The sequence below is a fragment of the Vigna umbellata genome, chromosome 5, assembly GCF_029865625.1.
Source record: "Vigna umbellata cultivar VRB3 chromosome 5, Vumbellata_1.0, whole genome shotgun sequence".
In the NCBI taxonomy this organism is placed as follows: Eukaryota; Viridiplantae; Streptophyta; class Magnoliopsida; order Fabales; family Fabaceae; genus Vigna; species Vigna umbellata.
Window position 1 is genome coordinate 65,542,018 of NC_142169.1, and position 18,680 is coordinate 65,560,697.

The 18,680-nt window shown below is 32.2% G+C and overlaps 2 protein-coding genes across 5 annotated transcripts; both read right to left on the reverse strand.

Annotated features, from left to right (window-relative positions):
* Positions 1 to 1,961: 1,961 nt before the first annotated feature.
* On the reverse strand, positions 1,962 to 9,273 carry LOC124832487 (uncharacterized). Of its 2 annotated transcripts, none has more exons than XM_047306706.2 (9): positions 9,043 to 9,273; positions 8,895 to 8,956; positions 8,737 to 8,791; positions 6,259 to 6,357; positions 5,923 to 6,009; positions 4,954 to 5,070; positions 4,004 to 4,096; positions 3,374 to 3,404; positions 1,962 to 2,368 (listed from the first exon to the last, which is right to left on the reverse strand). In XM_047306706.2, the coding sequence occupies exons 1-9, from the start codon at positions 9,136 to 9,138 to the stop codon at positions 2,187 to 2,189; spliced, it is 822 nt and encodes a 273-aa protein (XP_047162662.1). In that variant the 5' UTR covers positions 9,139 to 9,273; the 3' UTR covers positions 1,962 to 2,186. The 2 variants fall into 2 exon arrangements, with proteins under 2 accessions (XP_047162662.1, XP_087972939.1); XM_088116813.1 differs by having other exon boundaries at positions 2,233 to 2,368; positions 3,312 to 3,404.
* Positions 9,274 to 12,668: 3,395 nt separating this feature from the next.
* On the reverse strand, positions 12,669 to 15,233 carry LOC124832473 (uncharacterized). 3 transcript variants are annotated; one of them, XM_088114988.1, is made up of 2 exons: positions 15,037 to 15,233; positions 12,669 to 14,814 (listed from the first exon to the last, which is right to left on the reverse strand). In XM_088114988.1, the coding sequence occupies exon 2, from the start codon at positions 14,744 to 14,746 to the stop codon at positions 12,959 to 12,961; it is 1,788 nt and encodes a 595-aa protein (XP_087971114.1). In that variant the 5' UTR covers positions 14,747 to 14,814; positions 15,037 to 15,233; the 3' UTR covers positions 12,669 to 12,958. The 3 variants fall into 3 exon arrangements, with proteins under 3 accessions (XP_087971114.1, XP_087971112.1, XP_087971111.1); XM_088114986.1 differs by having other exon boundaries at positions 14,910 to 15,233; XM_088114985.1 differs by having other exon boundaries at positions 12,669 to 15,233.
* Positions 15,234 to 18,680: the final 3,447 nt, after the last annotated feature.

Here is an 18,680-nt window from a genome sequence, read left to right on the forward strand (position 1 = left end):
ACATAAACTTATAAGAAAATTCATTGTACAGTTTTGTCATATGAATACAGAGTTTAGTTAATATTAGCCAGTGGTTCAATTGCAGAATTCATATCATAAGACAAAGGCTACGACAAAGGGTTTGTTTGTCTTACTCACCCTGTTTTTATTAGTGTTAGCATTCATCATTTGGATTTTTCTGAATCATATATTCGATCGGGCTCGTGATTTCCTATTTTTTTTTTCTATAACTAATTTTAATTAAAAAAATAAAGTATCATTAAGTGATGCTTACATTAATGATCCTGATATATCATATGATTATTAGCATCGTAAACCACAATATTATATAATACAAAAAATAGTAACAAAAAGTTTTGTACATATCAGAAACTATTTTAACATATTTATACACTCTCTTGTTATTATTTTTACTTTAAACGCGTTTAACTTATTAGTATGGATTATTTTATTCTACTCTAAAGCTTCTATTATATACCTCGGAACGCATATAACTTGGTATTTTTCATTCAATATTATTTATTTTATATTTTTATTTATTGAAAGTAGAATTATGTCTTTTAATGAATTAGTTTCTCTCTTTCAATTTTTACAACTTTTAACTTTAATATACACAATTCTATATTTTATTTTATTATCTATAATATCTCCCCATTTAATAAGTGAGAAATTAGTTTGGAAATAACTATATACTAAAGTATGAATTTCTTTTAACAAGCTATTTTAATATATACACATGAATATTAAAATCAAACACAAAATCGCAGAGGGATTTGATTCCCTTCCACTTGTAACATGAATTATATATATTTCTCCTTGAACTTTAAACATTTGTTCTTCTTGCTTAAATAAATTTTAAAACAACATATATAATTATATTTTTTTTTCTATAGGTGTTGTCAACTAATGTTTCAAAATTTCATTTGACAATAATCTAATTTGTTCTAAATATAAGTGTCAAATATTGTTTCCACATAGAATTAAATTTATAATAACTTTGAACTTTTTTATTTCCTTTGACCACACTTCAACCCAACATAATAGACACAAGTGATATATTAGTATGTGTAATTTATGAGAAAAAATTGTGGGTATGTATGATACATGTATCCATTTCTTTAATTTGATCCAACGGACGAAAATCATAGGAATTGCAGCACATAGAATTTAATTGGATCATTATGAGGAGATTTTAATGAAACAAAAATTGAAAGGAGGTTAGAAAAAGACAGCTATAGAAGCCAAACTGCAATTAAGGACAGCATGTGAATGAATAGCAGCAGCACTGTATAATTAGTTGATGACTCTTTGACATGTCAATTTCCCACACTACATTATACTGTTAGAGTAAATACAAACTTAGATTATACCTTAAAACTTTAGTTATAAAATGATAAAAAAACGAAAAAGAAAAGAAGCTGAGATACTGACAAAACTAACAAAACTTTGCTTCACAAACTCTCAAATCCCTTAGGAACTGTTATACTGACAACAACCTTTTTTGTTTATTTAACGTTATTTACTAGTTCTTCTTTTGTTTTAAAAACAAATAAATGTACTATTTAAAAAGTTAAATTTCATAAGATTGCATTTGCTTTGGGATTAAAAAAAATTACAATTTGAATGGTATTTTAAAATAATATTTGGAGCCTGTGTATCTGAAAATTTTTAATTTATAATCATTTTAATAAAATTCTTTTTTTCTTTTAAGGTTCATATAGTCTATCTTTTGTAAAAAAACAAAGATTAATTTTTTTATTACATCTAAACAAATTATCTTAAAAATGTTTTTCAACAACATTAATTATTTCAATAATTTAATTTTCAAAAGTACCTCAGACCCATTTTAAATTGACCTTTTAAAAAATCAACAACGAATTTTCTTATTCTAAAAGTAATGGTAGCAGTTTTTTAGAATTCATGCAATCAAGATCTGAATAGTCAATGACTGCAATACAATCTAAACAAAGAGAATGATGAATGGTTCATAGCATTAACTTTTGTTGTGTTAAGCAAGATACGCAGTCAATAATGTGACATTGGTTGTAGGATTAAACACTATTTCTAAATTTGACTCTGTACAAATCGCGAATAAATAGAAGCAGGCAGCTACCTCTAAGCTTTAATTAAAAAAGCATATAGCCTTTAGAGGGTAGGATGGAAAAAGAATTTACACAAAAAGGATTTTACTTTTCATGACTGTCTTCAGCAGAATCTATCTTAATTATCAGAGGTTGGTTGAGACTTGGTGATGCTTCAGCAACAATAGGTAACTCAGGAGAAATAATATCATCAATGTCTTCATTTTCAGCCAAGGCTTTATCTAAAGCAGACTTGGCAACTCTGGTCACACATATCATCAGAATCACTGCACATAACCCAAAATAACACAAGGTTATTAGAAAATAATTTTTAAATCTTTTTCTCATTTAATACAATTATTGTAGCATGAAATTATTTGCAGTGTCCAATCACACAACAATTCAATTATTCAACCTCCTCTAGTCTCCGTCCCTGATCAAGAATTTAAAATCATCATTATCTACAATTAACTGTAGTATAAATCATTTGTTTTAAAAATCTGTTATACATTGTTAGTTATATTTAGTACAACAAATTACGATTCAATTCAAAAATGCCAAGCATGCAAATTACAAAATAATAAATAATAATAATAATTGAACTGAAAAACTTTACTCAACAGAACTCACATCACTAGTGAAGAATAGTTAAACCCAAAACAATTCATTATAAGAAAATCATGCCAATTTAAGATCGCCTAGTTTTATATTTTTGTAATATGAGATAAGCAAATTTATTACTTCCTCGATTACTCTATTAAGGTCATTTTTCTTCCTGCCACTGCCCAAATGCAATGAAGAGACCCAGAAAACAGACCATGTGTGTCTGAAATAACCATATGCTACCTGGCAGCCACTACACTGGTGGCAGACAAAGCTAGCGCCTTCCCATTCAAATAAAGAGAAAAAGAGAAACTTTGTAAGAAGCCACGGGGAATAGTCTATAAGAAATTTCTTCTAAAAGACCAGAGGCTACCAATATGTTGTTAGTGATGTTTGAAGGCTGAAATTATTCTACTGCCGTAAATACTGGGCAGAATTTCAAGTTTTTCCCTGGTTTAAATGTTCATTGCAGATCAAAAATACAATATGAAATCAGGTTAATTGTTCCACCACAAGAATATGGACACGTTATGTCAAGTTGCAAGATGCAAATGAAGCATGGCACCAGCAACGACTAACTATGGACTCTATAAGAAACCTTCGTAATTTATACATTATCAAACAGACCTGCTTACTGCATGCAAATAATATCTTCTAGATAAACACTATACTCCTGGAATGAAACTTACCAGATATCACAAGACCAAGAATGATAAAAGCCTGCGTCCACAACAGAAAGAAATATATATTATATATAACAATTAATAAAGAAGATGCATTCCTATAATTGTTTTTTTAAGTACATATTTTCTTACTATCTTTCCCTTAAAATTTTGCTTTTCCTTTTTCACTTCAATGTACCAAAATATTAATATTTTGATTAGAAAAGAATGTAACCAACCACATGTGAATGTGACTTAACGGTAAATAACAATTACTTTCTTTTTATACTACTTTTTTAAAAGTAATAAAGAATGAAAATATGAAATTAACTCTACAGAGAGAAAAAAAAAAGAAATTTAGAAAAAGCATGTAATTTCTTAATAAAAATTGAAACAGAAGTGTCTACGAAAATAAAAACTAAAATAAGATATTTCTGCTTTTTTTTATTATTATAAAAAAATATGGACACTCAGGCGTGGCCATGCCTGTATTAAAATGGTAATAGATAAATCACACATTTAATGCACTCAAGAAAATTGAAAGATTACACTTGTACCATCCAAGGCATTTTAAGTATTCCACAAGGTAAGAGAAATAAATCTAACAAGTACTTGAAAGGCTTGTCAATATAAGTAATAGAGGATAGCATCTCTTACCCAACGAGTCTTTGAAAACTCGCCCCAACCATGTGTCACATCAGAAAGATCTTTTAAAGTTGTTCCAACATATACCAGTGCCAATGTTATTGGCTGCAACAACAACAATATCATTGAAATTGGCGCCCTATCTAGTAAACTATAAGAACACATACAGAAATTTCTAATACGAGTCCAAAAATGGGAGCAGATATAATGCTACATTTACTACAGAAGCAAACTTGTAACAATAATGACAGCAAGAACTCCAGGAAACTTAGCTCAAAATTATTAACCAAGTTAAAGTAATCACCAATAGGTTTTTGAATAACTGAAACAAGTGCTCAAGCAAATATACATGCTTTACAATATATTCATTATCAGCCCATAGCATAAGACAACGGGTAGAACCACAATCACAAACATTTACAAAATCATTTTACTGATATGCACCTGTGTAGTAAGAATTAGAGATTAGAAAGATGCTATTTTGTTTTCATATTTCAAGTCATTTGACTAAATAACAAAAGGCTTAGTTAAGTTAACTAGGGTTTGCGTGATTTAGCTACAAAAGTGTATGCTTGACACCTTTTCATTGATGGAATTGTATATTACTATGAAATTATGAACAAGATTATATTTTGCTATTATTAACATTGGGCTACAACTATTGCAATACTATATTTGGAAATTAGTCTTTAACTCTTATTTCAATTCATTATTTAACATATATATTATGCACATCTGTGAAGAATTTTGTTTCTTATGTGGCCCTATGGACAATAAAAAAGAAAGACCCTTTTTCATCTTCATCTGGGTATGAAACAAAAAGACACATTTCGGACTGCATTTACAGCAATGGAGAGCTGCTACTGTAAGAAACTCTAAAATTAAACAATTTTTAAAATCATAACACAATAAAAATTCCTTACTATACTAACTGAAAATATAATTATGGGCAAAGAAAATACCATCATTCCTAACCAGGAAGCCAGCATGTATTCCCCCACCGAAACAGGAGTCACCGATAAGAGATAATTTAACATGTTAAACGGTAGAAGTGGAACAAGCCGAAGCAGTAATACAATCTGTACGGACAGTTCAGGAAGTCAGATATAAACAAAACAGAAAGAAATACCAAGTCAGATGTGCAAACAAAACTGAGCATAGAAGTATCACCATAATAGACTTCTAGCAATAACTAAAACCCACGACAGAAACACCACTGGTAAATTAATAAGGATAGAACCTTAAAAAGAGACAGTCTCTTATCAAATAGAAAACCATCTAAAGCACAAGTTAACAAGACAAGACAAAGGTTGGTTCATGTTGCTTCAAATACATGTTATGGTTTTCCTCCAAAAGGATCTTTTCACTGATACATACAGAAACAGGATTAATAACATGAGTAATATAATTAAAACAAGGAATGGAGAGTGCTATTATGCTTATCGCCCTAGTAGAAAACTAAAAGGTGAGTGCACAGAGCACACTGAACACTGCACATTAACGTTGCCACTTAAGAAGAGACAACCACCTTAAAGATGATCTCTGGTTTAATGAGCTTGGTAACATTAACCAACATACCAAGATGACCTAACATTAGAAAGCATACTTGCTCATTTGAACAAGTAATCATCAAAGTGTAGGAGTGTTTGATGCATCAATGATCCACAAAGCTGATCCCACTTAATGCAAGCTTTAGCACTTAGTAATTTTTAGAATTAACAAGTAATCATACACAATTCTACTTCAATACCTCAAAATTAGTGATATTTTAAAGTAATAGTATTTCATAACTTCATGACCCACTCACTTCAACATGAGTGTTTGGACATAAGAAACCCAGAAAAATGGTTAAAAAACCAGAGCAATATTAGAAAGTTTAACAAAATAATCAAGATTTCCACACCAGTATTAAAAATATGAAGTCTGCAAACCTTAAAGCCTGATCTTCGAATCGCAATTGCCACTGATTTGAATTGTGGATAATCCTTCAACCTAGAAACAACAAATGATCTTCCAATCTGACCAAATTGACAAAGAAATGGGTAAGTAACCTCAGGATAGAAATAGTTATACCATGATATGGAAACACAGATTGAAATGAACTTAAATGAAATGCTAATGACATTGCAGAAATCATGTAAATATGAAGACAGAGCGCCTTGTATTAATAATGAAAAACCTAGCATAAATCAACTGTTGAGTAGCTAGTGGACCAAAAATATTGTTCTTTGACAACTAATTATAAATGTAAAACTTGAAAAACTTACTGTTCTTCCAAGGAGAAATGCAGCTCCGGCACCAATAGTTGCACCTATAGAATCAGCAACAAAACCCACTGGAAGCCCAAAAAGATAACCACCCCCAAGCTGAAAAAAAAAATAACATATTAGGTAATGTGTCTCGACAAATTTAATGTCGGATTTGATTTTCCAACCAAATTATTCTTCTATAGCAGGTATTATAATGGAGATCTAAAATAAGACTATTTAGTACAGAAGACATGTGAGAGAAAATAGATAGAAGAGAGAGGAAATGATGTATTTTTGGTAGTAGAGAAATAAAAAGTAAGTGACCGCACCTTTATTACTTCTCTCTATTTTTCTATTTCTCTTTTCAACTTATTTACTTCTCATAAACAAACAGCTGTGTTTCTCACTTATTTCCTTTCAGTTTACTTCTCTCTTCTTTAATTCCATTCACTTTATTTCTCCCTTCTTTATTTCCATCTGCTCTATATTTCACCTTTTTTCTCCTTCCTAGTTCCTACCAAACATACTATAAAACCATGAAATGGAAGAGGGGAGAAAACAAAGATTGCAAGCCAAAACATCATAAGCAAGAAGAAAAAAACACAAAAAGGCTTATATACAAAATGATAAGTGCAAATTGCCAATTATTGATGCATGCTTCCTTTACCCTGAACAGAGCCTTTGGAACCGAATAGTACAGAGATAGATATATCAGATATTCAACACAGTTAAAAGCTGATATTAACCTTTTTCAAAAATTTGCATAAGTTGACATTATGCATGGCAGATTTTCCACTATATTCAGAAATCCTTGCATGGATTACCACATTGGCTTTTGGTATTGTTAAGATGTCCTATATTGGCTAAGAATGGCCAGATAGTCCTTATAACACTTGGATAACCCTCCACCTTTAAGCTAGCCATGGGGTAAGCTGGGCCAGGCTACTGTTTATATGGAATTCAAGCTTACCCAATCTTAATGTAGGGCCCACCTGCAGGTGTTCATCTGAGCAAACTTCACAAACTAAATGTCTAGTCCCAACGTAAGAGAGGAGGATCAGGCAGGTCAGATTCCTGGGAATTTGGTGTGCAAGAGAAATTTGTAAAGTAAGCAATCGCCTTCCCTTGAGTAAGCTTTTGGGAGTTAGTCTCAATACATTTCTAATAGGCCTATTCTGGGATGTTTTCACACGGGGAATGGGACAAAGGTAAGAATCGCCTTAAGGCAGATTTGGGACAAGGATGCCCCACAAATTTCCCACCACAAAGAAATTACAAAACTATAGTTTCCACATTTATTTGTAAATGCCACATTAGTCTTCTACTTATTATTTAATATTATTATTCATTATATTTGCTAACATACAGTCATTTTTTTTTAAAAGAATAACTTAGGAAGTCTAACCAAGATCTTCTTAAAATACATCCAACTTATTTAGTTAGCTAACTTACTCCTTAAAACAGCAAGTTTACCTTAACAATAACTTTGATTTTCTTAAAATAATCCAATCTGTAGCTTGGTAACGTATTCTGTACATTAACAAATTGCATTATTATTTATAATGCAAACCAAACATATCCTAACTTATCCTTAACTCACATTTTGTCAACAACACTATCTTTCCCAAATAGCCTCCCCTAGCTTTTTTCTTCTGACCCTAAATCCCTTTTCCCTATATATTGTTGTCTACTTCCAGATTCTGAGCTACAATTAATGCTCAACCTATATCAAATATTGATATTCCTTCTGCCTTCCAGATCACTTCAATAGTGTCATCTAGCACAGTCTGTCATTTCTGTCCAGCATAGCAGCTTTGTTCCTCAATTCCCATTCTATTCCTCAAAAATCCTTATATTTAGCACACCACAAGATTGAAGCAAGTAACTATTGGAACAGACAAAGCATACTCAACATTTGATTCCAAGGTGAAATGGAGCTCAATGTATTGAGCTACAATATTCATTACTTTAATGGATACTACTTTGAATGTGTTCCTAGAAACAACCTATCCGCTTATGAGGGTGCTGTGGATATCTACCCATCACAATCTTACCAAGTGGGAGTTTTTGCACAGTGGGTTACCATTCTCTACTAGTTGAATCAATCGATAATTTAGTATTGTCTTCGTTGCATCTCAGGATAGATAATATCTTTTGTCAGGGAACATTTCCTATTTCATTCTGGTTTTTTTAGACCATTATGGGCGTTTGGAAAGTAAGAGCTTTGAAGTGCAGCCTTCATAAGTAATGAACACAGTTCACCCAGTGTCTAATTTAAAAAAAAAAATGTTGGTTCGGACACACACCAGAAACTGCTTGGAATTCAGGCAAAGCCCTGATATAACTTTATATTAAAATGGAAACTTGTGATTTCATACCCAAAAATAAAAATCTCCTTCTAATTCGTAATGACAGTGGATGGCAAGATTCATCATTAGCACGTACAAGAAATAAAAAAGGTTTTGCAAGAAGAGGGAGGGTGGGAAGGGCTCTTACCGTAAGCACCGAAGCTGGCACTGCCAAGACAGTCAAAGGAATGTAAGCAACAGCCCTGAAAATCATCAAACAAATTCAGAAATTATAATCCATAACACGGAGGGTGAGAAAACAATAATCAGGGATAAAGAAAAGGAAGAAGAAGAAGAAGGGATTACAGAACGATTGGGCCCCAGGGCCCAAGATCGTGATCGACCCATAATAAGAAGTCCTTCATCATCTGCAGCGGCAAAATTGAAAAAGGATTAGTGAAGCCGCGTTGGCAAATATAGAATGGAAGAAAGAAGAGAGTAGGGAAGGGGAAACCTTCTCGACTGGTAGAGTGAAGCACGCGGTGATGACGGCAGCAAGGAGGAGGAGGAGGATGGTGATCCTCAGGGCGGAGGCCCAAGAGAAAGACATGGTTAAGCGGCGACGCCAAGGTCTGCACTCCTCCTCCTCGTCTTGCAAATCAGGGGAAGCTTGCTTGGAGGAAGACCGAGCCCTCAATCCCACAAGATTTGCCAGATTTATTCGATTGATTTTCTCTCTCTCTCTCTCTTTCTCTCTCTCTCTCTCTGCCACCACCACCCAACTTTAGACCACAAACGCTCCGACTCACATTCACCTTTCTTTCTTTCGCCAATTCTATTATTGTATCTTTTTTCGCTGGAATAGAAACGGTTGTTGGCAACAGAGAGAGAAAGAAATGGTGGTGGTGAGGCGAATATCGGATATTCCTGTTGGCTGGGTAGTTTCGTAAATTCTCACACACCATGCGTTGCTTCTACTTCTACCACCGCCATGGTCTGCGCTTTATAAGCACCATTGCCATAACCGACACCTTTACGCCTTTAAACACAGAATTAGCCCTTTTTATTTATTTTACTGCTATGGTGAATTTATGTATAATCTAAATTATCTTTGCAAAGGAAATAAATTAAAAATTATTTTGTGATATCCTTTGCATTAATATTAACACATGAATAAACTATAGAATATAGCGTGAATTATGATATTGTCAAATTTGCTGTAAGAATCATTTAATACAATGTCTTTTAAAATAATTTAGAGAGCACTTCAACAGTAACAAATATTAGTTTATATATAAAATAGAAATAGAAATAGAAAAGAGGAATAAAAGACAGTCTGGTTAATTTTTAAAAGATATTAGTGAATCTACTTTGAATAGTATGGGTGTATTTGGGTAATTTTTGTATAAATCTTATAGAAAATATATTTCTTTCCTAAAACAAAAATTAGTTTTCAAGTTAATTAAAAATATCTTTTAAATTAACTTGTATAAGAAGAGATTTACAAATTAGCTTATAAATAACTATTTTATTTTATTCAAAGTGTTTGTGAAAAATATTTTATTATAAACAGTGGTTCCCATAATGAAGAAATTCAGTTGAAGAATAAGAAAAATGCGAATAAATTGATATTTACCTAATTGCTACTTACCTTTCAGGATAAAATTAGTAAGTCAAAGGTTTGACTACTTCAAGGTGTTTTTTTCTTCCTTACTCCACCGCCCCAAGCTCCTCCTTGCTTTTTTTTCAATTGAAAATGAGGGTCTTGGATTGCACAATACCTAACTAATTATGTTTTAAGAATAACAAAGTATACTTACACGCATAGCCATTGAATCCGTGATCAGCCAACTCACCTAATTTAATTTAATTATTTAATTTTTTATGTTTTAATATTATTAGTTAGCATTTATTTTTGTTATATTATAGATGAAGTAAAAAAAAATGTTTCAAAAAAAAAATATTATAGATTTGTTTATTCAAAATTCTAATATTATACATGGACAACTAATACAAAAATTATCAATATTAAAAACTTATTTGTTCACCTTTTTACTTCTTTTTGGATCATGCTTAGATTATATGATATATTTTTTATTTATTTTTAATTGTCTTTGGAGTTAAAGTGAAATATATTTAAATTTGAATTAAAAACTTATAATTTTTTTATTTAGAAAAAAACTTATAATTAAGTAAGTTAGTGAGTCAACCCGTATAATTCACCAACCCGTGGTGGGTCGAGCTGGGTTCAAATTTTTTTAGTTTACTAATAAATGAGTCAGGTTGGGTTGGCTCATTAAGTGACTAACCCGTAGTAGACCGAGCCGGATCAAGCCAGATTATCCGTTTTGACAGCTTTAGGATATTGTTTGATAATAAACTTGGATAACATATTAAAAACTTAAATTAAAAAGGATTTTAAGGATGAATGTAGGTCAGAAAATCATGATTTTAAGATTTTTAAATTGATTTTCTAGAATAAAATACAGATAAAAATTAAATAACTAGTTTAGTTTAATTCGTAAGAGTAGGGTTGTTACATTGTTTCTAATTAATGCATATAAAATATTTGCACTTAATTATTGATCATGTCTTTATTTTTCAACCTTTTTATTAATTTCATCATAACGCATTTAACAACTTAGACACTCAATTGATGGAAGAATTTAATTTACATAATTTTAAAATTCAGATGGTAAATTGCGTAAAATTAAAAGCCTGTGGCATGAAATTCAGAATTCGGTGATAAAAATAGCAAAAATACAAATTCAGTGATAAAAATTGTATATAAGTTCACTTGGTTAAAATATTTGTTGGAAATTATATAATTTATTTATTACATAATTTATACATTTAAAAATATTCATTTATTACAAATTTATTTATTATTTAATAATAATAATTCATATTGCACAACTTGCAAGCTAAAATATCAGTTCTATTCAATCATAGAATTATTATTATTTTTTCTACAACCCGATTATACTTGTCATAACTTAGGTCCCATTTGTTACCCGTATTTAGAGAAGAAAAAAGAATTGTGTCATGTCACTTTTTTTTTAAATAATGACAATTGAAAAAAAAATCAGAAGTTTTTTTGAAGAAAAAAAAATCAAAAGTTATTTACAACAATTTCCAAAAAACTGTTTTTAAGAAAATAGTTTGCATGATTGTAAAGAATGAAGTTAACTTTTTCATTCTTTTAAATTTACGAAGCATAATTACTAAATTATTTTACATCAGAATACTTTTAATTGATAACAAATAAGCCTTGATTTAAAAAGGTGAAGTTATTACCAAATGTGTGCAATTAATCTTTTGGGAATTATTTCCTGCACCCCATCGGTTTTCCTTTTGCACCCTAAGCTATATTTTAAATCAGACCTAAGTTTGCAACCCGGGAATTCAATTCAACTAAGACCTCATGTCTAACCAGAATTAAACCACATTTTTAAAACGTAAATAATTAGTATTACAAACGGTTACTTTTATTTTATTAAAAACATATGAAATGATAATTTTAAGATTTAATGAATAAACCTTATCAACTGATACCATGTGGAAAAGGAAAACATAAAACTCGGTAGCTCAAGCAATAAGGTCATGTTTAACCGTACTTTAGATAAGTGTGATATATATATATCTGTCAAACACAGTAATGGTTTAAGTTTGAACATAATCTTGGATCTAAACTATGGTATGACTATAAGCAAAAACAAAAATAAAGTTTTTTTTTTCAGTTGAAACAGGTCGAGATTTAAAACTATAATTCAAATACACCCTTTGATTTTTGACTTTTTTTTTTCAAGTTTTACTTGTTTGGTGGCAAATGCCAATTGTCATAATTTATTGAGAAGTGGTGTCCACTCCAATTGTAGGACATGTACACCAAGAATCTAATTAAGTTTAGATTATTACCAGAAGGTAGAATAAACCGAGGAGGTTTGGATTTGAAGTTTCACCTTCTGTTATCGATTTTCAATCTCATCATTCTATATTGGTAGTTCAAGAAAATAGAAAGCGATGGAAAGTTTCTTATATTCAATTCAGGTAACTAACCACAAGCATTCTTAGATGCATGAAAGTCATGAAACAAAGTAACTATGTTTGCAAATATAGAAGATTTGCAAATCAAGCATATCCTATAAATTTTGCTTTTTATTATTCATAGAAATGTGTTTAGAGGATATAAATCCTCTGTCAATCTACAAACGGAGTTCATGAATACACAACTCAGTGCTTATAAATCAATGAACGAAAGAATGCTTAATCTAATTTTATAGTGGAGCTACCTCAATAATCTTTTCTTTATCCATGGACTTGCTATCATATTATTGTATAAGAAATGCCTACATTTCCAACCATATCCACTTTATAGGAAATTTTACACTGTTTTAATTGTCCCTTCTCTTCCAACTGAACCTCTCATGTTAGCTTGCACATAATGCATTGAGCAGAACATGAGCTAACATGAGATCCACAAAATACTGATGACCAATTTTGCCATCACGCCACTTCATCTTTGCAGGAGCTCTTCCATAGTGAACACCATCGTTACACCGGTTATCAAAATGCCATGGAAATGTCATATCAAAGTCATCAATCACTCCATTGATGATGCCAGCTTTCTTCAATTTCTCTATTAGCACTCCATTGAACACCTCCATTTTGTAAGGATTAAATGCTAGTGATCTTGCATATCCACCTGTTGCGACTGTGGAACGATAAAAGACTCTAGGCCAAGCTAACCCCCTTTGCTTCACTGACAACATAACACCTCTCCAGAATGATGCTGCATAGTCTGCTCCAACAGAAAATGCTCTTATATTACGCCAGTGAACACCGTCATGCAATCCTGAGTTCATGATCACAGTGTCTGGGATTGTGCCTTCTGAGAAGTACTTCTTCAACAGATTTTGAAACCCTTCATCCCTCAGAGAATCCAATCCTAAATAGTTTTGTGTTTCATTCCAATGCCCATTGAAAATGCTTGTGATTCTAACTGTTTGAGAAGGGTCTTTCGGGTTTGAAAAGTTCATGTCAAATCTCCTTGGGACAGAATGTATTTCGGGCAAATCTAGAACAAAATTGAGCATATTACGTATTGTGTCAACGTGATTTGAATCACCCCAGAAGAAAATCCATCTATTCTTCAAGCACTTCCAAGCAGACTCAGCTGAATACATCTTGAACGAGCAGTGAGTTGAGTACACCCAACCGTTACTCTCTAGAACTCCCAAGGAACCATCACACCATGGTTCTTTACAGGGAAAATCTGGGGCCAAGCATCTATACCTACCATCATTACCTATATTGCAGTCATCATTCTTGCCATGCCTGGTCCACCTTCCACACCACACATCCTTACCAAAATCAGAAGCTTTACAAGTCTCAAGTTTTGTTAACTGAGCAATGCTACTGTAGAACCTGATTGCAACACTCCAAACCACTCGGTCGTGTACAAATCTCCATGGAGTGAACTTCAGACCTTCAAAGTGTCTATAAAGTAGAATTACGGTGAGATTGTAAACCCCAACAAAATCAGGATGAACTTGAAGAGAAATTGAGTAAGAACCATTACTGAAATCTTTCACCGGAGGCCTAGATTTCCATGAGTCACCCGAAAGATCAGTCTCAAAGTAATCCCCACCTAAACAGCGAGGCTTTCCTGATTCATCCAACGCCTGAAAAAAAAACTCATGCACTTCCCCAGCTGATAGCTCTATCAGCTTCCCATCATCCAACCCAGGCATTGATATTCTATCTGTCTTAGAATCTTTACAAGGTTCTCCTCCTGGAGCTAACCATCTTGCTAGAAGACTTGAAGTCAAGTTTGGCTCCAATTCACTCGAAATCCAAGTTGAAAGCCCCTTAAGTTCGGGCTTCACTGGGGTTTTCTTGTCAAGCTCATCAGACACCCCACTGCTACTACTACTACTACTAGAATTCTTAGCAGAAACTGTTTCACTAAACTCAGAAAATGTGATGTTCACATGATTGTGGGAATCAAAGAGGGTAGTAACATTGGTTTGATTTTGATCCAAACTAAGTGGACTACATGGGGAGCTACAATCACTAAAAGTGAGATTTGGATGAAGGGAAAGAGTGGAATTAGGAAAATGGGAGCTCAGAGAAAAAGAATCTTGACCATACCTCCAGCTCCAAGCTTCAACAACGCTCCTAACAGTGAATCCATCAACGGTCCAAACCACAACCATGCCACCCAAAACAAGAGCAGTGAGCAACCCAAAACGCCAATTAATAGAAGACCAAGGAGCCACCTTTTCTGGCATCACAAACTTCCTAGATCAGCACCACAGAACAGCAACAAACCAAACCAAGCCACGCTATCAAAAAATGCCAAAACGATATTCAAGTTACCCAACACTCAACACAACAACAAAGACCAAAGCTGTTTTCCTTGATGACAAACACTCCAAAGGGTGTCCTAAGCAGAAGGATGTGAATTTTCTCCAGAAAGAAACAAAAAATTTGTGGAGTTACTCACGAGGAAGGTTTTAATGTCGTGTGAGCAGTTCTCAGACCTATCTGCGGTGCCTTTAATTCTTCATCTACTTTTGTTCATAACGCGTTTTATTTTTTAGTTTTTCTTTTTTCTTCTTCTATGGAGCTTGCTGAATATGGACCAACCACTGTTCTTACGGTCTCTGTTCAAGTTGGATTCTTCACAAATCCAACATCAAGATACTAATTATTGAATGAGTTATAGTTACCTCTTTTTTAGGTTAAGGATATTTATTACATTATTAGATTCCACATCTAAAATTACAGTAAAATTAATAAATAAATATTTTTTAAATGTGGAATTACTGTACCAAATTTTTATAATAGAAAATGAATTTTTATAAAAAGTAATATATGTGATGAAGAGTAAAGAATCATGGTAAGGCTACATGGTGCATTTAAACAATCTTAATATAATTATAATAAAAATTAATTTTCACATAACAGGTTTTCTTTGAAATTTATTTCAAAATACAGAAATTGATTCGGTTGATAATGATAGGATCTGTTTCATATAAAAATGTGAATTCGGACATCAAAAGGTATAAGAAGATCATATAATTGAGTCTTTTTAAATACCTTCAGTTTTTTGTTTCGAAATAGTTGAGAGGATAATTTTTTGATTAATTGTGGTGATGCGAAATGTATTCGAAAGGAGAAAATGAAATATCTGATCTAAAATGTTTCAATTATATTTGAATTTAGTATAATGATAAACTACTTTTTATCTTTATATAATTGGATAAGAAAGGTGAGAGAATAGAAAACAAAGATAAGATGGACGAAGAAATAAGGACAAAAGTAACCATGGTGTAATTTTTTTTAAATTATCAAGGATAAGTTTTTAAGAATTTTTGAAAAAGTAAGTGTATAGTATGGAGGCCGAAGGATTAACATTCGGTACCGTTCGGTCAATTAACTCAGGACCGTTCAGTTCATCCACTACAATCATAGATTGGACCGTAATTAGGCCATCGTTTAAGTTATTAGACCAATCGTCCAATAGATGATAAAATAATCAAGAATATCTAATTAAAGATATTGATAAGCTGTTTATTAATAACCAACCGAATCTTCAGGTAAGTTTGTTTTTATTTGATCTATGAAACACTTATAAATACACTGACAGGGTCAAAAGTCATGTACGTTCCATTCACAATCTACTCACGTTCAACTCATACTCCCAAATACTCAATAGTGATAACCATTCACTAAATATTCAACCAAGAGTCGAGACTCTTCAAATTTGCGCCTAACTCGAGCGTCGGAGTATCTTTGACAGATACCTCTCCTTTGGAACACGAAGGCAACCGATCAACCAAAACTGACGTGACCAAACGGCCTAGACAGAAATCAACCAAGCTATCAGACTATAGAAACCAAGCAGTCTAAACAGAAAGAAGACAAACGATCCAGACATTCGAAGACAAGAAAGATACATCAAAAAGTTGATCTATCGATCCGATACCAAAACCGTAAGCATCGTGAAGAAATGATATAATTCTAATTAAAGAAACTTTAGCTTGCTATATTTTAAATTAAAATCCTGTTAAGTTAGCACAAATTGGAAACAACTTTTTTTTAAATCATGGCACCCTGACACTATTTATCCTTTTCTAATTTTTATAAAATTTATTTTTAAAATAACAATTACACCAAATTACGCTTTTGCCAAGAATATGATTGGAAGTTGGAGGAGACGGACGGATATTTGTCTAACACGTGTTCCTCGAAATCATCGCAATAAGAGGAGACATGTAAATCTGGGCACATGGGATTCTTCAAATATTTGTGTCGGCCACGCCACTGATTTTTTTTTAAATCCAAATACCATTTCAATACATTTTTAAAACGGAAATAATCGGTTGATTTTGGTTCAATTTGATTCGGTTAGGTTTTCTTCGGTTTGTTTTGGTTCAATTCATTTTAGTTTTGTCAATTTAACTTGATTTAGTTTGTTTTAATTAAACTATATTCAATTTGATTTGGTTCAATTCAGTTTAGTTCTGTTCAGTTTGGTTTAATTTGACTAGACTCGACTCGGTTCGGTTCTCTTTGGCTAGGTTCAGTTGGGTTCAGTTCAATTTTGTTTGGTTCGGATTGGCTCTCCGTTCAATTCGGTTTGAAGTAAGTTTGGTTTGTTTTTGTTTGGTTCGATTTGGTTTGACTCGACGTAGCTCGATTCAATTCGGCTCAGCTCAAACCATAATGAACTAAACTGATCTAAGTTGAACTAAATCGAGTTGAACCAAGCCCAACTGAACCAAGCTGAGTCGAACCAAATCGAGTCGAACCAAACTAAATCGAGTCGACTAATTTTTTTAAAAAAGAAGGATCAATTGAGTTGTAAAAAAGTAATAATCTATTTGAGAAAAGTCACCAAAACTAAAAACTATTTATTTTTTATACATTTTAGATTGAATATTTGGAAAAGTGTTTCTAAATTAAAAAATATCTTTAAAAACATCCCTTCTAGAATGTTTTTTTATCTTTAAAAATAAATATTACATAAAATATTTTTGAATCTAAAAATATTTTTCTAAATATCTATTCTGAATTAGGTAAAAAATATATATCCAAATTGTATGTTTTGAAAGATATTTCTGGATCCAAAACTTCCATCTGAAAATAATAAAAAAAGTGCATGGATAAGTTTGACCTTTTTTATTATAATTTTAATGAAAGGTAATTAGGAGTTTATAAGTTTTGCAAAAACAATAAAGAGAGGTACAAAAAGGAGAGAAAGAGGTACGAAAAGAAACAATAGTAAATATTAAAGTTAGGCAGAAGATGGGTCTTTGTACAGAGAGTTGTTCCCTGTACCACCACCACCACAGATTTCTTCCTGTACTACCCATTCCACAATTGCTCTTCAATAAAAATGGAACTACTGTAGTTAAAAGATTTAAAAAAAAATAAATTCGTTGACGATTGAAGACTAAAGGGATATGGGATATCTGATAACATATATCCATATCCGTTGAAGGTCAAATCAATTTTCACATTCGTTTTGGTCTTAACGATTCTCACTGCTGTAGCTACTTCCATCTGCTGAGCTTGGAGCTCTTTAAAATACAATTTCTCTCTTAATAAGATCGTCAACAAACATTCTGCTTTAAGTTCAATTCTTAAAAGTATCCTATACAAGTATAAACATGATCGACATGAATTTTCAATGAACAAATTATGTAACACAGATTTAAAATAAATCAATACGCAGACAGTAGAATAGAGGTTTCACAATTTAATTCCATTAAAGTAAAACTTTCTGAAGAAATTTACCTAAGATAATTGATAATTTATTGTAGCTAGTTTACCAACAATAAAGAAGACATCGTTTGCAAACTCCTTACTAAACCCTCAGTGCCACTTTTGAGCCCCTGAATTTTAGAACAATAAATTGTCCATTCAAACCATTTCCAATCACTTCTTGATCCAACTAGACAATTTGGCGAAGATGGTTTCCTTTACCTTTAATGAATTCCAGTAAATTTGAACATAGGTATGTGCTTTCATTTAGCATTGTTAGGCCTTAATTCTGAAGGCAGTAGATACGGGAATGGAAAAGAGGAGGGAAGGGTGGTGGGTGTGAGGGTGGATGACGAAAATGGGAAAGAGAAGGAGAAG

Excerpts from the sequence above, each read along its gene's own strand:
- LOC124832473 (XM_088114985.1), bottom strand. The coding sequence starts at position 14,821 with ATGCCAGAAAAGGTGGCTCCTTGGTCTTCTATTAATTGGCGTTTTGGG.
- LOC124832487 (XM_047306706.2), bottom strand. The coding sequence starts at position 9,138 with ATGTCTTTCTCTTGGGCCTCCGCCCTGAGGATCACCATCCTCCTCCTC. Across the intron at positions 6,010-6,258 it reads CATTTCTCCTTGGAAGAACA|ATTGGAAGATCATTTGTTGT; the intron begins GTAAGTTTTTCA and ends CAATTTGGTCAG. Across the intron at positions 2,369-3,373 it reads TCTTGGTCTTGTGATATCTG|TGATTCTGATGATATGTGTG; the intron begins GTAAGTTTCATT and ends GGTTATGTGCAG.